This window comes from Theropithecus gelada, chromosome 7b (genome assembly GCF_003255815.1).
Source record: "Theropithecus gelada isolate Dixy chromosome 7b, Tgel_1.0, whole genome shotgun sequence".
Taxonomy (NCBI): Eukaryota; Metazoa; Chordata; class Mammalia; order Primates; family Cercopithecidae; genus Theropithecus; species Theropithecus gelada.
This window is the reverse complement of record NC_037675.1, coordinates 69,230,562-69,258,430: the sequence shown is the minus strand read 5'-3', so window position 1 is coordinate 69,258,430 and position 27,869 is coordinate 69,230,562. Positions and strand designations below refer to the sequence as shown.

The window sequence follows — 27,869 nt, the reverse complement described above, 5'->3', positions numbered from 1 at the left end:
ATATGATATAGTCTTAGGTAGCATATGCTTGTACATACCTTGAGAATGTAGATAAATTGATTAATCCAGTGACCCATCCCCACATTCTAGTCTATGAAAATTTTGGCAACCATTAGAATTCTAGTATACATGAACTGAATTAACAATATATTGTCCATATTAGAGATAATCACAAATTACAGATGCAACAGTTTACTCCTTAAGAAGACATCCTAAACTCAGTTTTGTATGTGGTGCACAGAAAGCAGAAATCCATTACAGTGAACTGAACTGCTGTTATAAAAATAATCTTAATCTTTGAATTATTTACCCAAATTCCCCAGGACCTTTGTAAGAGCTATTTGCACATTAGCTATTTATGACATAACTGGCTATTTAATACCTACTTGGCTTGTTAGTTGAAGGCTAGTCATTGGCATTTTAAAGAGTACTTGGACAATTTGAGTGAACCACTGTCTTTACCAGCTTTAATCTCAAATATATTTTCATGTTCAAATTTCCAGTGGTCTCAAAGTTTATTCTTCGGTTCTTTTTTTTTTTTTAGCCACTTATTTAAGTCAAGATCCAAATAAGTTCATCACACAGCAATTGATCAACAAGGTTTTTAAATCTGTTTTAATCCAAAGGTTCCCCTTCCAACTATTTTTTAATCTTACAATTTATTTGTTACGGAAACCAAGTTGCTTGTTCTGTTATTTCCCACAGTTTGGATTCTGCTAATTGCATTTTCTAGAGTAGTTTGACGTGTTCCTCTCTTCCCTAGCTATGTTATAAACTGGTGGCTGGATCTGAAGCCTTGATCGCATTCAAATTTGATTGTTCTTCCATCAGAAAGTACCCCAGTGACTCGTCATCTTTTCGTGATGTTAAATGCCTACATCCATTAGATTGTCAGAGTTTGTAATTTGGTAATATTCTAACATTCCTTATTCATTTACTACTGGGATACATTTATAAAAAGACCAATTTAGGCCAGGCGCAGCGGCTCACACCTGTAATCCCCAACACTTTGGGAGGCCAAGGCAAGCGGATCATCTGAGGTCAGGAGTTCAAGACTAGCCTGGCCAACATGGTGAAACCCTGTCTCCACTAAAACTACAAAAATTAGCTGGTGTGGTGGCGCACGCTTGGAAGCCACTCAGAGGTTGAGGCACAAGAATCACTTGAACCCAGGAAGCGGAGGTTGCAGTGAACGGAGATCGTGCCACTGAACTCCAGCCTGGGCAACAAAAACAAAACTCCGTCTCAAAAAAAAAAAAAGATCAGTTTATTACTCAGTAACAAAGTTCATATAAAAACAGAAAAATAGATACTTGACTTCTCTTTTTGCCCATTTTCACAATAATGAGTTGCTTCTTCAGAACCCTCCAATGACAATCAATTGGTTCCTTTTCATCTCTTAAAGTCATTATGGACTCATTTAATTATTTCATGTTTTAATCCACTGCTATTATTATTCACATTGATCTGCAATTTGTTCCGTCTTTGGCCAGTGGGAGCCTCTTCTGAGTCTGTTGGACACCCCCAAATAGTCTTTGTAGCTTCCTCGCTAACTAATATGATGTTTCACACTCAACTTTAAAATTTCCTACCCCAGAATTGAGTTAGCCATTTCCCCAAGGAACACTCGTTCCTTTTATTAAGAAATGGTATCTGGATTTCATAATCAGAGTCCCATTGTAAGTTGAGAAACATCTGTCCTTATAAAGCAGCTAACCTGCTGTTTTTCTTTTTAGTTTACCCTTTGTCCCATTTTCTACTTAAATTCCTCCTTATTTTTTCAACTTAACATCTTCCTGACTTTCTGCAAAACACAGTTTAGCCAAGATCCCTACTTATATCAATAAGGAATACAAAAGACAAAAAGAAACTGTTTCCTGTGTGAATTTTAAAAGAAAATTTTATTTAAAACAGCATTCTGTGTTCTTAAAAAAGCGGGGGGTAGCCGGGCATGGTGGCTCATGCCTGTAATCCCAGCACTTTGGGAGGCCGAGGCGGGTGGATCACAAGGTCAGGAGTTCGAGACCAGTCTGGCCAATAAGGTGAAACCCCATCTCTATGAAAAATACAAAAATTAGCCAGGCCTGGTGGCAGGCGTCTTTAATCCCAGCTACTCGGGAGGCTGAGGCAGGAGAATCGCTTGAACCTGGGAGGCAGAGGTGGCAGTGAGCCGAGATCACGCCACTGCACTCCAGTCTGGGCGACAGAGAAAGACTCCATCTCAAAAAAAAAAAAAAAAAAAAAAAAAAAGCCAGGCACAGTGGCTCACACCTGTAATCCTAGCACTTTGGGAGGCCGAGGCAGGCAGATCACTTGAGGTCAGGAGTTCAAGACCAGCTTGGCCAACATGGTGAAACCCTGTCTCTACTAAAAATACAAAAATTAGCCGAGCATGGTGGCGCACACCTGTAGTCCCAGCTACTCAGGAGGCTGAGGCAGGAGAATTGCTTGAACCCGTGAGGTGGAGACTGCCATGAGCCCAGATCGCGCCACTGCACTCCAGCCTGGCGACAGAGCAAGACTCCATCTCAGAAAAAAAAAGGGGGGGTGGAGGGGGGATGTTAACCTATGTGTAAATATTTCATGCTGTATATGTTACAAAAGTAAAACATTATAATAGAAAATAAAATCTCATACCTTTCAGCACTAAATGCAGACTCTGTGTCAATGTACACCACAGCTCCTTCTAATCCTCCCATGTTGGTGGGTAATGTAGCCAAAATGCTCATCATTATACAAAACTGAGTTTTTCCACAACCTGGTGGACCTGTAATCTAAAAAAAAAATGTTATTTGGATAAACATCACAAGCCAGTCAAAGCAAAATCCTTTTAAGGCCTTGCCATATATGCAGTCCAAATAACCTGGGTTCCCAGGAGAGAATTAAGCCCAAGACATCCATCGTATGTAATGAATTAACTTCTCCCCTCTGCATCTGAATTGGCACTAGTTATGTACTATCCTTGGAGGAACTGAGAAAATAGTCACTCAAATCATCCACTGTAATTTGTAGTTCAGATGAGAAACTTTTAGTTGAGAAAGGCTGAAACATTCACTTATTTATACCATCATAACTTGGCATTCTACATCTTTTCCTCATAAAGATACTTATACTAGGACCTTAAAAATATTTAAGAGTCTTTAATAAATGGTTGAGCATTTGTTACAAATTAGCATTTCAAAACAATGTTGTACTAGTCCCATTAAGGGCTACTTTAATCCATTTTTTAAGAGTATTTAGGGGTGAAGTGTACTAATGTATACAATTTACTTTCAAACAGTTCAGCAAATAAAAATGTGTATGTGTATGCATATATGTATGTAGAAAGAGAAATAAAGCAAATTCATTGTTTTACAAACAACTGTTGAGTTTAGGTGACTCCTACTTTGAAATGTCTGTTTTGAAATCTTCATTGGCAGAAAACTATTTTGAGATTATAAAAGTTGAAACCAAAAGGGTATAGGCAGGAAATAATAGGAAATTAATTATATCCATATTCAAGTGTAACTAGAAGTAGTTCAGCTCTGTGTCCCCATCCAAATCTCATGCTGAATTGTAATCCCCAGTACTGGAGGAGGGGCTGGTGGGAGGTGATTAGATCATGTGGCAGTTTCCCTCTTGCTGTTCTCATGACAGTGAGTTCTCATAAGATCTGATGGTTTAAAAGTGTGGGGCACTTTCTCTTTCTCTCTCTCTCTCTCTCTCTCTCTCTCTCTCTCTCTCTGTCTCTCCTGTTCTGCCATAGTAAGATGTGCTTGCTTCCCCTGTAAGTTTCCTGAGGCCTCCCAACCATGCCTCCTGTTAAGCCTGCAAAACTGTGAGTCAATTACACCTCTCTTCTTCATAAATTACCCAGTCTCAGGCAGTTCTTTATAGCAACGTGAGAACGAACTAATACCGTAGTTAACAAAATTAATTTGAAAATGTTTAGAAATATCTCCTTTAAATATATGCTATTTGTCACATTAGTTGTGACACCCAAATTTTTAGAACCAATGCACTATTTCTTTGTGAAAACAACACTAAAGGACTTTTTTTTTTTTAACATTGAGAGGAAGGGAAAAGGAGAGGAAGGGAAAAGAAAAAAAAATCTAAGAGAGGAAAAAAAGTCTGGGCTAAAACTGAGACATACAATAAAGAAATTGTCTCAGATACATTATAAAGTAGGAAGAAATAAGTAGGAATGATCCATGAGTCTAAATCATCTAGATCTGTGGTTCCCAGATTTGAGTGAGCATTAGATTCACCTAGAAAGCTTGTTAACCAGCATTTCTGGTTCAGTAGGTCTGGGTTATGGCCTGAGAATTTACATTGCTAGTAAGTTCCCAGGTAATGCTGATATTATTATATACTTTGAGAACCATTGTTTCAGAATTTAGTCTAAAGACAAACTTCATTTATCAAAGTTCAACCTTAAAACACAAATGTAATCCCAGCTACTCCAGAGGCTGAGGCAAGAGAATCACTTGAGCCCAGGAGTTCTAGACCAGCCAGGGCAACTAAGCAAGACCATTTCTCAAAAAAAAAAAAAAAAAAAAAAATTCCCGTATTTAAAACTACATGCTGGTTTATAATCTTTAAAATGATCATTTAGACTTTAAGAGTAAATAATTACTCCTGTGAATAATAGCTTGCCAGATTATGAGTGATCAGTAAAGACAGTTCTCCAAACTTCTTTGACCACACACCCCAACAAATCAGCCAAAAAAAGTAATCTAAACAAAATTTAGTACAACCCTCCAATATATGCATATTTATTATACACATACTATTTTACTAATATATCCTATACAGTATAAAACACACACGAAGTATGAATTAAAAATCACAAACATTAACAATCATTTTATAATATTTATTACGTATATAAAAGATCTTTTTGCTCTCATAAAAGCTTACCATTTTTAGTAGAGCAATGATAATAATGAAAATAATAAGAAACCAAATTGTATTTTTAAAAAATAATAACGTGAACATTTTGTGATTTGGTGATTGAAATGTCAGGTCCTAAGTTCCACTTATTTCAGAACTTAACTGTAATGGCTGCATAGCTGAAGGGGGATAATTACAAAGATGCAAGGATTGACATTAAAGAAATACATCATTTGTTGGACTTAACTAAATTACTACTTGCATTTTTCAATACCTTCCATCAATTATGCAAACGTTTTTATTGATCTTTGGTTAAGAAAGTTCCATCTTCCTTCTCGTCAATTGATCTTGCAGACTAAGCAAAACATGCCACATTTTAACATTTTTAACTGGTTTAAAAACCCACTGAAACTTTTTTGTGTGTGCTTACATTATTTATTTTTACTGAAGTATGACAATCAGCCAGAAAAGTACACGAATCACATCTGAGCAGTTTGATGAATTTCTACCACAATACTCATTTGCCACCAGATATGTATCATGGGTTTTGCTTGTTTTAATATTTTTTAATTGATAAATAATAATATATATTTATGGAGTTCAATATGATATTTTGAAATATGTTTATAGTACATTGTAGAATGGTTAAATCAAGCTAATTAACATACCTATCACTTCATATACTTATCTTTTTTTGGTGAGAATACTTAAAATCTACTCTTAGCAATTTGAAATACACAACATTATTACTAACTATAGTTACCATGCTGTACAATAAATCACCAACATTTATTCCTACTGTCTAACAAACTTGAGACCCTTTTACCAACATCTCTCCTTCACCTATTCCCTCTTCCCCCCACTGACTGAAACTCTATTGGGAACATTTTTGAAGAGTATACAAAATATTTTTCCAAGTATTTTTTAAGAGTGCAGGTAAGTTTTCATAAGACACACATATCTTTGACAACAAAAATCACATGATAAAAGAAATATTCCAAACAGTGATTTTAAAAACATAGATGTGTTTTTATCCCAGCCTTTATAAAAGACAGTTACATTTTCACTGCTTGTTAAAACATTACCTTTACCTTGAAGAAATGAAGTAAGAGTGTTAACATTGATTGGTTGATTGCTTGGTGTTTAATCTGCAATGCAGATTACATAGTCACTTGTCATAGTCATACAAAAAGGGTCAGCAAATTTGACATCTCTTGTCTTTTAAAAAAACATGCTTCACTCTTTTTTTTTTTTTTTTTTTAAAGACAGGGTCTCACTCTGTTACCCAGACTGGAGTGCAGTGGCATGAACATAACATACTGCAAGTGGCCTCAAATTCACACAGGCCCAGCTTTTTTTTCGTAGAGATTGGGTTTCACCATGTTGCCCAGGCTGGTCTTGAACTCCAAGACTCAAGCCATCCACCCACCTCAGCCTCTCAAAGTGCTGAGGTTACAGGCATGAGCCACCATGCCTAGCCAATCCATCTTTTAAGTTCAATGATTCTGTTACAATCTTTGCTGTAAGACAATCAGAGATGCTCTTGTGATTCAAATGATTCTCATGGTCACTCCTCATCTCATTACGGAGTACAATAGGGATTCTATATAACGGTTAGGATTTTTTGTTTCTTTGTTTTGTTTTGTGACAGGGTCTCGCTCTGTCACCCAGGCTGGAGTGCAGTGGCACGATCATGGCTCACTGCAGCCTCTGCCTTCAGGGCTCAAGCAATCCTCCCACCTCCACCACTCAAGCAGCTGGAACTACAGGCACACATCACCATACCCAGCTGTTTTAATTTTTTGTAGTGGCAAGGTCTCACTATGTTGCCCAGGATGGTCTTGAACTCCTGAGCTCAAGAAATCCTCTCGCCTTGGCCTCCCAAAGTACTAGGGTTACAGGCATGAGCCAACATGCCCAGCCTAACAGTCAGATTTTAACAAAAATTAACAACATTGATACCATATTGAAATACTAACTTTGCACATCTGACATCAACCTATGTGTTGCTATAGATTACCTAAGGATGATGCAACAGAAAAGTTGAAAGACTTTTACAGGGACCATCCATATACCCACCACTTACACTCTGCATTTACAATTTTTACTGTATTTCTTATACTATACTATGAATACACTGTATGCTTTCTGTATGATTAATCCATTCACCAATCCATCTTAGGGTTTTTTTAATGCATTTCGAAGTAAGTCAAACACATTAATATAGTTTCCCTCTAATAGTCCAGCATGCATAGCATTAACTAGAATTTAATATGTATTATTCCTTTTTTTTTTGCAATTTTATATGTACTGAAATGTGCAAATTATAAGTCTACCATTTCATAAATTTGAACAAGTGCATACATGTGTGCAACCTAAACTCTAATAAAGTCAAAACACTATCATTATCCCAGGAAATTCTCTAATATACATTGTTTTGTATTCACAAAGTCACTTATTTTCAAGAATATATCTTCCCTGATACATCTTTATTTTAATGGCACAAAATGAAATTAGTTCTTCATGTATTTCATTATTGAAACAAAATATAGCTACTATGATAATCTGAGCCTTGTTAGAAACATTTGTACTTCAAATATATAGCTTCCTCTCACATTAAATAATTTAAGTTCTCAATGATTCAAATCATCTTCAAAGATTTCTACGCATCTTCTGAAAGTATTTGTTCACAAAAGAATTCATTTAAGGCTGGGCACGGTGACTCACATTTGTAATCCCAGCACTTTGGGAGGCCGAGGTGGGCGGATCACTGAGGTCAGGAGTTTGAGACCAGCCTGACCAACATGGAGAAACCTCGTCTCTACTAAAAATACAAAAAATTAGCCAGGCGTGGTGGCACATGCCTGTAATCCCAGCTACTCGGGAGGCTGAGGCAGCAGAATCACTTGAACCCAGGAGGTGGAGGTTGCAGTGAGCTGAGATCGCACCATTGCATTCCAGCCTGCGCAACAAGAGCAAAACTCCTAGTCTTAAAAAAAAAAAATCATTTAAATTGTTGCCATATTGTTTCCTATGTTTTATTTCATCCATTTTATGAGCAAGTGTGTCCCTAATGTTACTAATAATGTACTGTATTTGGTCTTTTGCTGTTAACAAAACACAAAAGAGGCACAAAATTAATCTATCATTAATTTTAATAACATTTTTCTAGATACTGAGTTATATATAACATAACTTTAAATGTCATGGAAAAACTTCTGTCAGTTTATCTTCCTGTCCCACATGTTCATTATGATGGCTTCCTACTATCGTTAGCCAGTATTTCAAGGGAATAAAATATCAGAAAGTATTTCTTTGTTAACAATAATGAATATAATTCCATCTATCAAATTGTCTTGCTTATAATTTCACTTTTTCTGGACATCTTCTCAGCTGAGATTAGATTGTTGATTTTTACTTCATGAGTATCATAGGAGAAGCATCTGCTCTGACCTATACATGTGTGTGGCTCACTTCCACTCTCATTATTAGTACTGCATACAATTTACAGTTTCTTTGCAGGAATCTTTCTTGCCATTTATCTGTTTTGCAAGCTTTGATTTCGTTAAATCCATACATCCACCTAACTAGATATATGCAGACTTATAATTCACCCCAGTATGTTGAAAATAAAGGTAGCAGCAAGGGGCCTCTGTCAACCCCTGCATGCTTTCCTCGTGCACTATAACATACCTAACAGCCTGACACACAGACCAAGTGAGGATGTCAGTGTTGATCCACTGATTAAATGTTAATGAAGTTAAATTTCATTTGTTAGATTGAAATAATTAAAGTTTTAATATTTTCTTCCCACAACCTAATGAAACATTTTACATACCCTGCTTTGGAGAATGCTAGTCTAAATTCAGAGCTCTAAACATTTTTTATGGAACTTTCTTCATTTTCAAAAACAACATGGATCAAGTTAGTCACCAGATACGAGAGCAAGGGAAACTTCTGTCAGTAAAAGTTGAAAGTGGATCCTGAAACAAAGAAATGCTTATGCTTACTAATGATAGCAACAGGAGGCAGTCAAATGCCTAGGCAGATAGGGTAGGGCCAGGTACCTGGTGAAACCCCACCTCCAAGCCAGATACAGTTCAAAGCCTGAAAGCCAAGCTACAGGTTAAATCCCCTGACCAGAGTGAGAACTCATCTTCCTGTTTGGTACGCTTTCCTGTGGACTGATCCTCTCACCCTTCACCTATTTTACATACACCCACCCTTTCCTAATTGGTTTTCTACACTGTCATGCCCACCTTTGAGTGGTGTCCTTGCTTTAAACTTTTTTGCATAATTACAAACCAATCAGCATGCACTCCCCATTCTGTACCTATAAATAACCCAAACTCAATCAGTACAGGAGGAGACAGCCGGACTTAAGGGAGATGGCCAGACTTTGGGTAAGACAGCTGGACTTCGGGGAAGAGATGACTCGACTTTGGGGAAGATGACCTGCCCTTCTGGTCCCCTCTCTAGCTATCCTCTCCACTGAGAGTCATTTTCATCGCTCAGTAACATTATCCGCCTTCACTATCCTTCAATTGTCCAATTGACCTCATTCTTCTTGGATGCCAGACAGGGGCCCACCAAGTACGGGTACCCAGAATGCTGTCACGCTGGCCCTTTGCCCTCACCAGCAGAGGGCAACTGCCCCACAAAATGAGGTAAGGGGCCAACTGAGCTGCTAACACACCACTGTCCGCAGAGGGCAGAACTAAGAGAGCACTGTAACACCCACTCTGGGGATTCGGGGTCACAGGCACCCTCACCTGGGTTCCTCCATGGGCCCTTCATGGAGGTTGCTCCTGGAAGCTCCCAGAGTGGTTGGCCGGATCCCACCCTCGCTAGCTCATGCCTAGTCTGGCCACAGAGCTTGCTCCTGCTGGCACTCGGAGCCATGCTGGTCACATCCCGCACTCGCTCACTCACACCTGGGCATGAAGCTTGCTCCTGCCAGCACCTGGAGCAGCCAGCCAGATCCCACACTTGCTCACTCACGTGCTCCCTCCTACAAGGGGTTGAGCATGGCAGGCCAAGTAAATGGGGTACCCCTGTCACAAGTCCAGCAAAGGGGCTGAGAAAAATCTTCCATCATTAATATCATTAGAGTGCTAACTAGCAGAAGAACAAAGGACTAGCCTTTCTATACATACTATCCATATGCCAGGTTTTAGATATGTTCTCAGATTTAATGAGCTTAAAACTGTTAAATACTTTGTGATTTTTAAAAGGGTGAAACAAGCCATGATTTTAATTAAGATGATATATTTGGAAATATTCAGTAAAGTATCAAGTACCTTGAAAATGTAAAGTATTACTTTACTATTGCATCTTTAAAGAAAACATGTAAAAAATAGCTGAAAAGTTAAACAAGGGCAACTGGCATTTTCCCTACTTCATTATTTTTATGTACTGATTCAGTATAGTCTTGAAGAAAATAAAACATCATGTGAATAACAGTAAGAGATTTCTGGGTTGGTTTGTTTGTTGAGTTTGAATTCAAGTTTGGATAGTAGCATTTACTTTAAACTATAATAAACAATTTCTAATTTTTTTAGCAATCTCAGATCCTGTTCACAAATTTTTTTCCTCTCTTCCTAGACTCAAAAAAATTATACCATATGTGATTTTATGGGCTGCCTGGAGTTAAATTTCATTGTTTTTTCAGGTTTATTTAGTGGGTGAAAACATTTCAACATTAATAATTTTTAGCTTCAGATAGTCTAGCTCTGAATTCTAGCACCCAAACCACAAAATTTCAAGTTGTGTTCAGTTCCCAGCTTCTACCCCAATGGTGGTTAGAAAGAGAAAACATGCCAAACCAGAATAGGCTAAGTTATTTGCTTCTTGGAAACTCAGACTGAATACAATATTTACACACCAAAAACACCAGTAAAAAAAGCAATTCACTTCATATAGTTAGAGCCAAAGTTTCAACAACCTGCTTGAGAAATGTAAAAGAACTGGAAAAAAGTCAGTAGTGAACATCACTCAAATATCAGCAAGGGAGCAAATGTTAATAATTGGTTTGAAGAGAAAAGAGAATTATTCCCAAGAAAAAGTCTAATTGTACTAAAGTAAAAATGAAGCCTCCTCATCTTAAAATTTACATGGCTGAGAGGAATGTAAAATCTGGACCAGTTAGGACCTAAAATCTTATCAAGTTAACTCTCCTCACATTCAAGATGAGGGCAACTGAACAGGGTAATCTGCCAAGCCAATACCTGGCAGAAGACAATTTAAGGATGCCTAGCTCTGATCTGAAACCAGTAAGCATGTTTTTAAAAAGCTTCATTAAAAAAATATTTTTTTAATGACCTCCAGCATCTAACTACTTGTCTCCATTTGCTCAACAATTATGTAGAAATATGAGTAGGTCTTCAGACCTACATAACTCATTTTTAAAATAACTAACATTCTAAATCCTAAAGCCAAAACCACAAAAAGAAAAAAAAAGAAAGAATCTCAGAAAGGCCAGGTTGCATTTTGCCTTGTGAAAGAAACCTTGATCTTAAATTACTTTACACCAACATGTGGAAGAGTTTATGTCTTCGATTCTCTCTACCACTCCCTCCTTTTTCATACTGATCGCTGCTGTTTTGGAAGTAAATGGGAAGGGAGGGAAGAAGAGTAGGGATGGGAAAAGAGCAGAAAAAGCAGAAGGGAATGGAAATGACAAGTACCCCAAGTTCCACCATTAACAAAAATCAAACAGTATCAAGGGATATAATCATTCATTTAACAACAGTTACTGAACATGTGCCACATAAAAGACCCCAGTAAACCATTACAGAGCAGAATGTTTATTTCTAAATTACAGAGTAAGTGAAGAATTGGGAACAATGGTCCAATCAACCACATATGCTAAACGCCTGTATTAGAACAGAGGCCTGGTTATCCGCCTTTCAAAACATAGGGCAGGATAAACAAATGTCAGCAGACTGTACTCAAAGAACATCCATTTGAAATCTCTCTCTGGTTTTCTTGCTGCTGTTACAACTTGTGGGGCACATCTGAACCTGACTGCAGCCTGAAGAAGACAGGATCCACCTTTGCAGACCTGGAGAGCCATGAGCAAAAAAATAAATGTTTGCTGCTGTTGTCAGCAGCCAAAATCAATTAATAAAGTATCTATGTCTTACACTTAACTGTTTCATGTACTTCTATTACATGGCTCGTGCTTATAGGCATTTGAGTTTACAACGCCTGCCTTATTATTTCCTGTGGTCATGTAGGCCACAGCTAATCCTGCCAATTATAAAAATAACTTTAATACAAATTGTTCCAAGAAAAAAACTAAGATGCTGGCCAGGTGCAGAGGCTCATGCCTGTAATCCCAGCACTTTGGGAGGCCGAGGCGGGCAGATCACAAGGTCAGGATATCGAGACCATCCTGGCTAACATGGTGAAAACCTGTTTCTACTAAAAATACAAAAAATTTGCTGAGTGTGGTGGTGGGCACCTGTAGTCCCAGCTACTCAGGAGGCTGAGGCAGGAGAATGGCGTGAATCCGGGAGGTGGAGCTTGCAGTGAGCCGCGATTGTGCCACTGCCTGGGCAACAAAGCGAGACTCTGTCTCAAAAAAAAAAAAAAAAAAGAAAAAACTAAGATGCTAAAATAGAACTCTGTCATCCTGTCTCTAACATTTGGGAATAGTAGGGGAGTCACTTCCAAAACCAAATTGCTCCACTAAAAGCAGATACCTCACCTCCCAAAGTCATAAACAAAGTATAGAAATGACTCCAGAAATACAAATAATGCAGAAATGTGCTATGTCACTTCTCATTACTTAGAGCAAGGATCCAGATGTAATCATCATTCTTAGCATTGCACAGATTTAGCAGTGCTTCCGTTTTACTATCGTAGAGGTACACATGAGTTGAACTATGCAGATATTACATATCTCTGTGTTGAAATGAGTTCTCTGGTCCTGTATTCTAGATTATATTACAGTATGAAAATAACATCTGTTTAAGATACAGGATCTCACCCCAGGTTGAAGTACAGTGGTGCAATCATAGTCCACTGCAGGTTTGAACTCAAGTGATCCTCCTGCTTCAGTCTCCCAAGTAGCTGGGACTACAGGCATGCACCACCACACCTAACTAATTTTTTTTTTTTTTTTTACTTTTTGTAGAGCTAGGGTCTTGCTATGCTACTCAGGCTGGTCTCAAACTCCTGGTCTCAAGCGATCCTCCTGCTTCAGCCTCCCAAAGTGCTGGGATTATAGGCATGAGCCACCACACCTGGCTGAAAATACCTTTTTTGATGATATCTTCGAATTCTTTTTTTTTTTTTTTTTTTTGAGACGGAGCCTTACTCTGTTGCCCAGGTTGGAGTGCAGTGGCGCAATTTCAGCTCACTGCAACTTCTGCCTCCTGGATTCAAGCGATTCTCCTGCCTCAGCCTTCCAAGTAGCTGGGACAACAGGCGCATGCTACCACACCCAGCTAATTTTTGTATTTTTGGTAAAGGTGGGGTTTTACCATGTTGGGCAGGCTGGTCTCGAACTCCTGGCCTCAAGTGATCTGCCATCTCGGCCTCCCAAAGTACCGGGATTACAGGTGTGAGCCACTGCGCCTCACCTGTATCTTTAAATACAACTTTAATTTTACCTGTTCACAATAGCATCTATCTCATGCATTCTTAGCATGGGTGATATTAACCCCAAGGGTAAAAGTTGGTTTTGGAGGAAGGGGAAGATTTTACTCTTTTATGTATAAAGCACAGATATTTATACAGTACAAAAAGAGATACACAGTATATGTGTGGTAGAAAAATTTCACTGGAGGGTGTGGTTAAGAAAAAATTGTTTAAAAGGCTTCTTAGGAGACAATAATGAAAAAATGAATGAGGAACACTGATCTATATTACCTCATATGAGAAGGCTACCAAACTGATTTGATCTCCACATAATACAAACTTTGAGGAGTTTGCTCTTCTCAGTGAATGGAACAATGCCCTGTAGTTCACTTCCTTCAGCAGTTCAGCAGAGTTGGTGTCTCTGATTTCTCCTCTGCTGCTTCTGCTTTAGGAATGAATAGTACTTCTCTACTTCCACTTTTCATCTTGGTGTTGTAACTGAATATGTAAGTATACCCAGGTTCAGTGACATTCATGTAAGTCAAAACTGATGATAAATACCTAGGAAATTTTGAAGTTAAAAGTCAGGAAAGAGCAACTATAAAAATGACAGCAAAATATTTCCAGATTGATTCTTACTCTCTTAATCTCCAGATCCACTGTAAGTTCACTCGATCAGTTGCCTTACCACACCCACCCACCAGATCTATCTGACATCTATCTAGGACACTAGTCTTGACCTTTTAACCAGAAACAAAGATTGTGCAATGCAGTTAATTAGGCACCTTCATTGACACCTGTATTTTATTAGTTCCCTACTGCTTCATAACAAATTACCACAAACTTGGCAGCTTAAACAGCATCCATTTATTATGTTACAGTTCTATAGGTCAGAAGTCCAGATAGGGTTGGCTAGGTTCTCTGCTCAAGGTCTTACGAGGTTGAAATCAAGATCTCAGGTGAGCTGGGCTTTTATCTGGAGGTTGGGAGTAAGTATCAACTTCCAAGTTCATTCAGGCTGTTGGCAAAATCTATTTCTCTGCAGTTCTAGGTCTGAGGTCCCTTTCTTGCTCTCATCTCAGGGCCGTTCACTGCTTCTAGAGGCTGCCTACGTTCCTTCAATCATGGCCACTCCATCTTCAAAGCAGCAATGGCATCCTGAGTCCTTTTCAGGTTTTAAACTTTTCTTCCTTCCCCTTTTTAACAGCCAGAGAAAGCTCACTACTTCTAAGGGCTCATATGATTAGATCCAAATAATCTCCCCATCTTAAAGTCAACTATGCCATATAACATATAATAATCATGGGAGTGATATCTCATCATATTCAAAGGTTCCAGGGATTAGGGCAGAACATCTTTGAGAGGCCATTTAAGAAATTCTGCCTACTACAACATTTCTGAGAATAGAATGGTCATAAATTTTTTTTAAATTATACACATACACACATGTATACATACATATGTATACACACATGCATATATTAGTGGTAGGCAGCCTCTAAGACTCAATGGTACTCACCTTTGTTATTCATGCCTTTCTGTAGTCTCCTCCCACACTGTATTAGGTTTGTCTGTGACTAACAGAATACAGCAGAAATGATGGTATATAACTTCCAAGGCTTTGTCTTAAAAGAAATTGTCATTTCTACCCTGTACTCTTGGATCACGTACTCCACAGAAAGTCAGCTGTTGTGTCATGAAGACACTCACGCAGTCCTGTGGAGAGGTTCACACTGCAAAGAACTGCCTACAGCCAGGACAAACTTCCCAGCCACGTAAGCCATGTAAGGAGGCCATCTTGGAAGCTCAACCCCACATGGAGTCGGGGATTCCCACCGACCTTGGATCCCTCAGTTCCCTGGTGCCAGCTGTCATAGCCCCACCAAGGGAGGCCAAGCTCTTTCGCATAACTCTAGGATAGATGCCGCATCCACAGAGCTTAGGAGTAGTCAGACTGCAGGCCCTGCCTCTGCTATTCCTTGCCAGGCAAGGCCACTGGCCAGGGCCCCCAGCATACGCGCTCCACTACCACCTGAGCACTCCGGTCAGTCGGTCATGGCTCTGGCTCTGTATTTCACTGGGTCAGAGCTCCCAGCGGTAACTGACAGGCTCACTGCAACTGCCTCTCCCAGGTCCTTGCTCCTGCTGCCCTCAGGCTGGGGAGGGAGTGAAGAGCCTGAGAGCAAGTAGACCTCCAGGAGGATGCAACTGCCTTCAGGAAAGGTGGCCAGACTCTTTTGTCTCAGAGGCCCAGCCCCGTGCTGCTCCTCACAGGGCAGGGCCTCCTGACTTGGGCCCCCAGCACAGCCACCCCTACCCCCACATGATCACTTCAGTGAGTAGTGGCTCTGCTTCTCTGAGTGGAGCTTCCAAAGGCAACTGACAGGCCCTCTGCCACTGCAGCTGCTGCAGCACCCACTCTTGCTACTTCTAGGCTAGGGAGGGAACAAAGAGCCTGATTGCTTTCAAGCACCTCCAACAGCAGATAGGAGTACCCAACCTGCTCCCCATTCCCTCTTCCCAGGTGCACCCCCCACCACCATCACTCCCAAAGGCAACGGAACAGGTCCTCTGCCGTGGGCACCCCTGCTGCCTCCAGACTAGAGAGAGAAACTCCAGTGCCAGCAGCTACCCTTCAGAGAGGTGGCCAGACTGCTTTCCACATGACCCCCTTCCTCCACTGCCCCCTCCCAAACCAGGGCTGCTGCCTTCTGGCATCCACTGTACTTGTACAAGTATCAAGTACACAACTACCCCACCCCCACATGACCATTTCAGTCATGGCCCAGAGCCCTATCAAAAACCTTACCCCCACAGACCTGTGATCTTCCCTGGGGCTCCCACCACCTAAGTGCCCTGCCTGAGAGTTCAGCCCCTCACCCAGGTATCAGCCCTCACCCCTTCCCATCACAGTCAGGACCTGAGGCTCCCCAAAAATCCAACCCCATCAAGATTCATACAGGAGGTCCAGCTGGCCATCTAGGGGCTAGGGAGTTACAGATCTCCCTACCCTATTCCAATTTTGCTAGTGCTTTAACACATCTCCCATTGCCTGAGGTTGGATGGACAGACACAACCAGCCAACACCACCACAACCAACACACCGCTGCAGAGGCCCAAAGATGGAGTCCCCCAACCCCGCTCTTAAATGAAGAAGAATCATAACATTGGAGAGCAGAGGAGCCACACAGCTACCTATACTAAGCTAAGTGATGAAGTTCTGCCCCAAAAACCACTCCCCTGGAGAGTCAAAAATTAGACATTTCCTAAGGCTCTCAACCATATGGTGGTCTGGAGATAGGCTGCAGTGTGTGTCTGATTCAGGAGTCAAGAGCTCTAGAACAAGGGTGTGACTGGGCAACAATCTACGTTCCAGCCTATCTAGAAGGGGCTCATGTAGCACCCTAAACTCCTGCAGAGACTGTGGCACAATTCACTAGGAGCTTTTCCTTGCCACCCTCATAAGGGTTGGGGACTACACTTGACATAGGGGTATTTGTGGACAAGCCAGGGGATCCAGTCTACCCAGCTATGTCCCCAGCACTCCCATAAAATGGGAAGTACATGGTATGAAGCACTCCACAGTCTAGCCTATCACCTGAAACAACAGAGAACTCTTCACAGTAAACAAATATCAAGTACATAAGTGTCTGCTTCCACCACCCCTGACTCTCACCCATAAGCATCATCTACCGGTCCATAGGATGAACTCTACAGTCCAATATATAACCTGCTGACAGAACATAAGGCCATGGAAACAAAGACAAAAGACCCTACTCGACATACTCTTAAGTCACACCCTTTAGTGAGTGGGGAAAGGAAAGGGGAAAACAACAATATTAACACAAGAAAAGAAAGGGAAAGAAAACCCTACCTGCATGAAAATATCTCCAAAAATTTGAAGTGCCAGCCAGGCACAGTGGTTCATGTCTATAATCCATCCCAGCACTCCAACCCTGGAGGCCAAAGCAGAAGGATTACTTGAGCCCAGGAGTTCAAGACCATGGTGGGACACTGTCTATACAAAGAATTAAAAAATTAGCCAGGCATGATGGCACACACCTACAGTCCCAGCTACTTAGAAGGCTGAGGCAGGAGGACTGCTTCAGCCTGGGAAGTCGAGGCTGCAGTGGGACACGATTCATGCACTTCAGCCTGTGAAGTGAAAGAGTGTGATTGTGAAAGAGTGAGAACCTGTCTCAAAAAACAAAAATTTACAAGTGCCAACACCTACAAATGAGAAGGAAGCAACATAAGAATTTTGACACCAGAAAAATCCGATTTGTGTAACACCACTGAAGAATCACAGTGGCTCTCTAGGAATGGTCCCCAACCAAAATGGCAACTCAGAAATGTCAGATAAATAATTCAAAGCATGGATTGAAAGAAACTCAAAGATATAAAAGAAAAGACTGAAAATCAACACAAAGAAACTATTAAAACAATCCAGGAAATGAAAAAAGAGATAAACGTCTTAAAAAGGAATCAATTAGAGCTTCTGGAACTAAAAACTTCACTTTATGATTGTCAGGCTATTGAAAGACTTATCAATAGACTAGACCAAGCAGAGTATTTCAAACTAACCCATACAGACAAAAGTAAAGAAAAAGAATTTTAGGCCAGGCACAGTGGCTCACGCCTGTAATCCCAGTACTTTGGGAGGCCGAGGTGGGCAGATCACCTGAGGTCAGGAGTTTGAGATCAGCCTGACCAACATGGTGAAAACCCGCCTCTACTAAAAAGGTACAAAATTAGCTGGGTGTGATGGTGCATGCCTGTAATCCCAGTTACTCGGGAGGCTGAGGCAGGAGAATCACTTTAACCCAGGACATGAAGGTTGCAGTGAGCTGAGTTTGCGCCATTGCACTCCAGCCAGGGCAACAAGAGCAAAACTCCATCTCAAAAAAAAAAAAAAAAAAAAAAGAATAAAGAATTTTATAAAATGAACAAGGTCTTTGATAAGTGTGGGATTACATAAAGCAGCAACCAAACCTATGAATTATTGGCATTCCTCAGAGAGAAGGAGAAAAAGTTGACAACCTGGAAAACATACTTGATGGAATAATTCAAGAAAATTTCCCTAATCTTGCTAGAGATATAGATATCCAGGTACAGAAATTCAGACAACATAACGACCATCCCAAAGGCACACAGACACTCACCAAGGTCAACGCAAAAGAAAAAAGTCTTAAAGGCAGCAAGAGAAAATGGTAATGCACGGGCAGAAGGAACCCCATCAGGCTTGCACCAGACATCTCAGCAGAAACCTTGCAAGTCAGAAGAGAGTGGGGATCTATTTTCAGTGTCTTTAAAGAAAAGAAATACCAACAGAGAATTTCATTTTCTACAAACTAAGCTTCATAAGTGAAAAATAAATAAATCCCTTCTCAGACAAGAAAACACTGAGGGAATTTGTTTCAACTAGAACAACCTTTTAAGAAAAGGTCCTTAAGTAAGTGCTAAAAATGGAATGGTAGGAACAACACCAGCTACCACAAAAACACACTTAAGTACATAGCCCACAGGCACTATCAAGTAACTATGCAATCAAATCTACATAATAACCAGCCAACAACACAATGACAGGATCAAAGTCCCATATATCATTAATAAACTTCAATGTAAATGGAACACCCCACTAAAAAGACACAAAATGGTAAGCCTGAAAAAAAGACAAGACTCAACCATCTGTTGTCTTCAAGAGACCCATCTAACACGTAAGTAAGGCTCAAAGTAAAAAGGGATAAAAAAGAGCCAGCAGGCAAATGGATAACAAGTAGAAGTCACTATTCTTATACCAGATAAAACAGACTTTAAACCATAACTAAGAAAGACACAGAAGGGTATTACATAATGACAAAGGGTACAATCCAGCCAGGCACAGTGGCTCATGCCTGTAATCCCAGCACTTTGGGAGGCTGAAGCAGGCAGATCATGAAGTCAGGAGATTGAGACCATCCTAGCCAACATTGTGAAACCCCATCTCTACTAAAAATACAAAAATTAGCTGGGTGTGGTGGCACGTGCCTGTAATCTCAGCTACTTGGGAGGCTGAGGCAGAAGAATCACTTGAACCAGGGAGTCGGAGGTTAGAGTGAGCAGAGATCGTGCCACTGCACTCTAGCCTGGCGACAGAGCGAGACTCCATCTTAACAACAACAACAAAAAGTGTACAATCCAACAGGAAGACTTAACTATCCTAAATATATATCCATCCGAGATTGGAACACCCAGATTCATAAAACAAGTTCTTCTTGACTGATAAAAAGACTTAGACAGCCACACAAAAACTGCGGGGGCGGGGGGCTTCAACACTCCACTGACAGTGACAGAAAGATCATCAAGGCAGAAAAATAACAGAGAAACTCTGGACTTAAACTTGACACTTGACGGATTAAACCTAACAGATATCTATAGAATGATCCACACACCAACCACAGAATATACATTCTTCTCATCTATACAAGGAACATATTCTAAGAGCAACCACATGTTCGGTCATAAAATAAGTGTCAATAATTTTTTTTTTAAATTGAAATCATAGCAAGCACACTATCAGACCACAGTGCCAAAAAAATAAAAATGAATATCATGAAGATCTCTCAAAACTACACAAATATGGAAAGGACACAACTTGCTCCTGAATAACTCCCAGGTGAACATGAAATTAACGCAGAAATCAAAAAATATCCTTTGATATTAATGGAAATAGGAACACAACTTCCCAAAATCTCTGGGAGGCAGCTAAAGCAGTATTAAGAGGAAAGTTTATAACACTAAATTTCTCCATCAAGAAGTTAGAAAGACTTCAAATTAACATTTTAACTTTGCACCTAATGGAATTAGAAAAAAAAAGAATAAACCAACCCCAAAACTACCAGAAGAAAATAAATGCCTAAAATTAGAGAAAAGACTCTGGGGCAAGATGGCCAACTAGATGCAGCCAGGAGGAACACATGCCACCAAGTGACAAGGACTTTGGGAAGACTGGCACATTCTGAGATCTTTGGAGGGAAGGCAATGAGAATTGACAGAGGGAGGATACAGATGCTGGGCTGAAGAAAGAAGCAGCTGCAAACCCTGCACTGGGCTATCCCACTCTGCCACAGCTGTGGTGTGAGTGTAACCCCACCACAGCATGGCCACTGCCAGTGCAAACGTGCATACGGAGGACACCAAGACTTACTTCTGGCCCCCAAGGACTCCTGAGGAAGAGGTGAGTTGAAGAGATGAAAAACAAACCCCTCTCACCACAGACCTCTGAAATCCTAGCAGCAGGAGACCCCATGACCACTCCAGGGCGTGGACACTTGAGCTGGCTGGGAGAGGTGCTTAGAGAGGTGGTAGGGGTAGGACTGCAGTGCGGAACCCAGAGGGTTTGGTGCAGTAATGTCTGCAGTGGAGCACAACCAGGGTTGTCCATCACCCAAGGCTCACCATGCTCTCCTAGGAGACTTTAGCCTTAGAGGAATTGCCAAATCTGAACAGATCGTGGTGGTCTTGCATATGAAATGGGGCCAGTCCAGTCGAAGCACCCCTTGTCTGCTGGCCTCTCCCAGGGTCCCAACCTGGTAGAGCACACTTGCAGTGTACCCTCAGATGTCCAACCGAGGTGCCTCCAGGGGGCCCACATCATAGGTCCTTCACTGGCAGATAGTGCCTGACTGTCAAGAGCTCCAGCAGAGCAGCCTCCACTGAGGCACACCAGACCACCCACACCGTCCACTGACTGCAGCCACCTCTGTGCTGCTTTGCCAGCAGGAACACACACACGCCCGCCCCCACCCCCCACCCTACCGTTTTGCTGGCGCACGTGTGGGTAGACCTCGCCTCCCCTCCACCGCCAGCACCCATGTGCACATGCATCCCACTGTGCCACAGCTGCAACGTGAGTGTAACCCCATCACTGTGTGGCCATTGCCAGTGAAAACGCACCTACGGAGGACAGTGACCCACATGCCACCCCACACTGCCACCAGCACAAACACACATGGAGACTGGCAGCCCTGTACCTGCCAGTACCGCACTACCCCCTGCGCCAACACCGCCACCAGTGTGAATATGCACACAAAGGCTGGCAGCCCTGCACCCACCAGCACCCCATCCAAGCCAAGGAGCATGCATCCCACCATAATGCAGCTGCTTTTGGCACATGTGAACAAGCACAGATCCCACTGCCACCACCCCAGCAATGCATTTTGGCTGGCACCACCCATCAGTGTTGTGGCCAGAGATCCAAGAACACCTGGGCCCCTCTAACACAGAAGGTTCCTAACCTGAAGGGCCCAGAGAACAAAGCTGGGGGCCTGAATTCAAATTCAAGAAATGCAGAGAACCTCCGTGAGATACTACCCAAGATGATCATCCCCAAGACACAGTCATCAGATTCATCAAAGTCAAAATGAAGGAAAAAAATGTTAAAGGCAGCTAGAGAGAAGGGGCAAGTCGCCTACAAAGGGAACTCCATCAGGCTCACAGTGAACCTTTCAGTAGAAACTCTACAAGCCGGAAGAGATTAGAGGACTATATTCAACATTCTTAAGGAAAAGAAATTCCAATCATGAATTGTGTGTGTGTGTGTGTGAGAGAGAGAGAGAGACAGGGTTTCACTCTGTCACCCAGGCTGGAGTGCAGTGGCATGATCACAGGTCACGGCAGGAATGACCTCCTGGGGCCAAGCAGTCCTCCCACCTCAGCCTCCCGAGTAGCTGGGACTACAGGCACATGCCACCATGCCTGGCTAATTTTTGCATTTTTTGTAGAGACAGGGTTTCACCATGTTGCCTAGGCTGGTCTCAAACTCCCAGGCTCAAACATTCCACCTGCCTCAGCCTCCCAAAGTGCTAGGATTATAGGCATGAGCCACCACACCCAGCCCCAACCAAGAATTTCATATGCAGCCCAACTAAGCAAAGGAGAAATAAGATCCTTTTCAGACAAACAAATGCTAAGGGAATTTGTTACCATTAGACCTGCCTTACGAGAGGTCCTGAAGGGAGTGTTAAATATAAAAAGGAAAGACCATCACCAGCCACTACAAAAACACACTTAAGTACATAGACCATTGCCACTATAAAACAACAACACAAACAAGTATGCATAATAACCAGCTAACAACACAATGACAATATCAAATCCACACGTCAATATTAATGTTGAATGTAAATGGGCTAAATGCCCCAATTAAAAGCCACAGAGTGGCAAGTTGGACAAAGTGGCAAGACTCAATGGTGTGCTATCTTCAAGAGACCCATCTCACATGCAATGACAACCATAAGCTCAAAATAAAGGGATGGAGAAAAATCTACCAAGCAAACAGAAAACAGAAAAAAGTAGGGGTTGCTATTATAACAGACAAAGCCAACTTTAAACCAGTAAAGATTAAAAAAAAAGACAAAGAAGGTCAGGAGATCGAGACCATCCTGGCTAACACGGTGAAACCCCGTCTCTACTAAAAAATACAAAAAACTAGCCGGGCGCAGTGGCGGGCGCCTGTATTCCCAGCTACTCGGGAGGCTGAGGCAGGAGAATGGCGTGAACCCGGGAGGCGGAGCTTGCAGTGAGCTGAGATCCGGCCACTGCACTCCAGCCTGGGCGGCAGAGCGAGACTCCGTCTCAAAAAAAAAAAAAAAAAGACAAAGAAGGGCACTATATAATGGTAAAGCATTCAATTCAACAAAAAGACCTAATTATCCTATATATGCAGCAAACACAGGAGCACCCAGGTTCATAAAGCAAGTTCTTAGAGACTTATGAAGAGACTGCATAATAATAGTGAGACTTCAACACCCCACTAACATTATAAGACAGACCATTAAGACAGAAAACTAATAAAGAAATTCAAGACCTGAACTCAACACTCGACCAAATGAACCTAATACACATCTACAGAACTCTCCACCCAAAAACAACAGAATATATATTCTTTTCATCTGTACAGGGCACACGCTGTAACACTGACCACACAATCAACCATAAAACAATTGTCCACAAATTTTAAAAAAAAACCTGCAATCATACCAATCACACTCTTGGACCACAGCACAATAAAAATAGAAATCAATACTAAGAAAATCACTTAAAAACCATACAATTACATGGAAAATAAACAACCTGCTCCGGAATGACCTTTGGGTAAACAAACAAATTAAGGCAGAAATCAAGAAATTCTTTGAAACTAATGAGAATAAAGGTACAACATACCAGAATCTCTGGGACACAGCTACAGCAGTGTTAAGAGGGAAGTTTATAGTGTTAAATGCCCATATCAGAAAGTTCAAAAGTTCTCAAGTGAATAACCTAACATCTCACCTAAAGGAAACAGAGAAGCAAGAGCAAACCAACCCCAAAGTTAGCAGAAGGTAAGAAATAACCAAAATCAAAGCTCAACTAAACAAAATTGAGATGCAAAAATAATAATAATAATAATTAGATCAAAGAATCAAGGAGTTTGTTCCTTGAAAGAATATATAAGATAAACTGCTAGCTAGACTAATAAGAAAAAAAAAAGATCCAAATAATCAGAAATGACAAAGGTGACATTCCATCGACCCCACAGAAATACAAAAAACCCTCAGAGAACTACTACAAACATCTTTACGTACACAAACTAGAAAACCTAGAATAAATGCATAAATTCCGAGAAACATGCAACCTCCCAAGATTGAACCAGAAAGAATTTAAACTAATGAAAAGACCAATAATGAGGTCCGAAATTCAATGAGTAACAAAAAGCCTACCAAGCAGAAAAATCCCAAGACCAGACACGTTCACAGCCTAATTCTACCAGATGTATAAACAAGCGCTTACACCATTCCTACTGACAATGTTCCAAGAAACGGAGGAAGAGGGACTCCTCCATAACTCATTCTATAAGACCAGTATCAGCCTGACACCAATATCTGGCAGAGACACAATGTAAAAGAAAGCATCAGGTCAATATCCCTGATGAATATGGATGCAAAACATCTTTAAGAAAGTATGAGCAAACTGAATCCAGCAACACATCAAAAAGTTAATACATCATGATTAAGTAAGCTTTATTCCTGGGATGCAGGGCTAGTTCAACATATGCAAATCAATAAATGTTATTCACAACATAAACAGATTTAAAGCAAAAACCATATGATCATCTCCATAGACACAGAAAAAGCTGTCAGCATAATCCAACACCCCTTCATGGTAAAAACCCTCAACAAACTAGGCATCAAAATGAACATACCTCAAAATACTAAGACTCATTTATGACAAATCCAAGCCAACATCATTCTAAACAGGCAAAATTTGGGAGAACCAGAACAAGACAAGGATGTCCAGTCTTGCCACTCCTATTCAACATAGTACAGGAAGTCCTAGCCAGAGCAATCAGGCAAGAGAAAGAAATAAGGCTGGGCACGGTGGCACATGCCTGTAATCCCAGAATTTTGGGAGGCCTACACGGGCAGATCACTTGAGGTCAGGAGTTCAAGACCAGCTTGGCCAATATGGTGAAACCCCATCTCTACTAAAAATATTAAAAATTAGCTGGGAGTGCTGGTGCACACCTAAGTCCCAGCTACTTGAGAGGCTGAGGCAAGAGAATCACTTGAACCCAGGAGGTTAAGGTTGCAGTGAACCAAGATCGTGCCACTGCACTCCAGCCTACGCGACAGAGTGAGACTCCATCTCAAAAAGGAAAAAAAAACAAGAAATAAAAGGCCTCAAAACAGAAAAAAAGTAGAATCATCTTTCTTCACTGACAATATGATTTTATACCTAGAAAACCCTAAAGATTGCTCCAAAAGGCTCCCAGAACTGATAAATGACTTTAGTAAAGTTTCAGGCTACGAAATCAATGCACAAAAATCAGTAGCTTTTCTATACACCAATAACACTCCAGCTGAGAGCCAAGTCAAGAATACAATCCCATTTACAATAGCTACACACAAAAAAATAAAATATCTAGGAATACATCTAATCAAGGAGGTGAACGATCTCTGGAAGGAGAACTATAAAACACTGCTGCAAGAAATCATAGATGATACAAACAAATGAACAAACATTCCATACTCATGGATGTAAAGAGTCAGCGCCGTTAAAATGGCCTATTTCCCAAAGCAATGTACAGGTTCAAATTACCAATGTCATTTTTCATAGAATTAGAAAAAGCTATTCTAACATTCACATGGGAAGTTAGAGTCTGAAAAGCCAAAGCAATCCTAAGCAAAAAGAACAAAGCCAGAGGCATCACACTACATGACTTTAAACTATAGTAACCAAAACGGCATGGTACTGGTACAAAAACAGACACATTGATCAATGGAACATAATAGAGAACCCAGAAATGAAACCACACACTTACAACCTCTGATCTTTGACAAAGTTAACAAAAATAAAAAATGGGGAAAGGACTCCCTATTCAATAAATGCTGCTGGGATTACCTGCTAGCCATACGCAGAAGAATTAAACTGGACCCCTACCTTTTACCATACACAAAAATTAACTCAAAGATGGGTCAGCAATTTAAATGTGAGACCCAACCCATAAAAATCCTAGAAGAAAACCAAGGAAAATCTATTCTGGACATCACCCTTGGCAAAGAATTAATGGCTAAGACCTCAAAAACAATTGTAACAAAAATAAAAATTGACAAGTGGGACCTAACTAAAGAGCTTCTGCACAGCAAAAGAAACTATCAACAGAGTAAACAGACACCCTACAGAATAGGAGAAAATATTCATGAACTAGGCATGTGACAAAGTTCTAATATCCAGATTCTATAAGGAACTTAAATCAACAAGCAAAAAACGACCCCATTAAAAGTGGGCAAAGGACACTTCTCGAAAGAAGACATACATGTGGCCATCAAATATATGAAAAAATGTTCACCATCCCTAAACATTAGAGAAATGCAAATAAAAACCACAATGAGATACCATCTCACACCAGCCAGAACGGTTATCATTAAAAAGTCAAAATGGCCAGGGACAGTGGCTCATGCCTATAATCTCAGCAATTTGGGAGGCTGAGGTGGACAGATTACTTGAGGCCAGGTGTTTGAGACCCGTCTGGCCAACATGGTGAAACCCCATCTCTACTAAAAAATACAAAAAAATTAGCTGGGCGTGGTGGCACACACCTGTAATCCCAGCTCCTCAGGAGGTTGAGGAACGAGAATCGCTTGAACCTGGGAGGCAGAGGTTGCAGTGAGCTGAAAGTGCCAGTGCCCTCTAGCCTGGGCAACAGAATGAGACTCTGTCTCAAAAATAAGCAAACAAAAAAGTCAAAAAATAATAGATGCTGGCCAGGCTGCAGAGAAAGAGAAAAGGGACTGCTTATACACTGTAGGTGGAAATATAAATTAGTTCAACCACTGTGCAAATGAGTTTGGAGATTTCCCAAATAACTTAAAACTGAGCTACCATTTGACACAGCAGTCTCATTGCTGGACATATACACAAAGGAAAACAAATCACTCTACCAAAAAGACATACGCACTTGTATGTTCACTGTTACACTATTCACAATAGCAAAGACATGGATCAACCTAAGTGTCCATCCATGGTACAGTAGATAAAGAAAATGTGGTAAATATATACCATGGAATACTACACAGCCATAAAAAGAACAAAATCATGTCCTTTGAAGCAACACGGATGCAGCGCTTGGTCATTATCCTAAGTGAATTAACACAGGAACAGAAAACCAAAGACTGCATGTTCTCACTTATAAGTGGGAGCTAAACATTGGGTATAGATGGACATAAAGATGGGAACAATCAACACTGGAGACTATTAGGAGGAGGAAGAAGGGAGGGGATAAAAGGCTAAAAAAACTACCTACTGGGGACTATGTTCAGTACCTGACAGATGGTATAAATCGTACCCCAAACCTCAGCATCACGCAATATACCAATGTAACAAACCTGTACATATACCACCTGAACCTAAAATAAAATAGGGCACCCAATTATTAGAGAATAATCATTCTTTTCAAGCACACATGCAACATTTATCAAAGTTGATCACAAACTTAACCTTAAAAGATGTCTCAGGGAACTTCAAAGAATCAATATCATGCAAAGTTATCTGACAAAAATGCAATTACATTAATAATGTAATTAAAAGAAATTTTTTAAATTAAATAATTTAGATATTTTAAAATTCCAAATGATTCATGTGTCAAAGAAGCAATTGTGATGGGAATGTTTCAATACTTTTAGAACAGAATAAAAATGGAAATACTATATATCAAAATAGAAGGCTTCAAGAAAAATTCACAGTCTTAAAAGGTCAGAGTAAAAAGAAAAACTGAAAATTAATAGATTAAATGTGTAATTTAAGAAATTAGATTAAAAAAAAAACCCACCAAAAAATTAAATAAAAGGAGATAATAAGAAAATGGCAGAAATAAAGGAGGTAGAAGATGAACA

The 27,869-nt window shown here is 40.6% G+C and overlaps 1 protein-coding gene across 9 annotated transcripts in view; it reads right to left on the bottom strand.

Annotated features, from left to right (window-relative positions):
- RAD51B (RAD51 paralog B) overlaps window positions 1-27,869 on the bottom strand; it is an 848,991-nt gene that overhangs the window by 802,581 nt on the left and 18,541 nt on the right. For 8 of the 9 annotated variants that reach the window (XM_025392668.1, XM_025392661.1, XM_025392662.1 and 5 more), the window contains exon 5: window positions 2,638-2,774. In XM_025392668.1, coding sequence (XP_025248453.1) covers window positions 2,638-2,774 — 137 coding nt within the window. Of the gene's footprint in view, window positions 1-2,637; window positions 2,775-2,863; window positions 2,962-27,869 lie in introns of all 9 variants that reach the window. The other variant, XM_025392669.1, reaches the window with a different exon arrangement.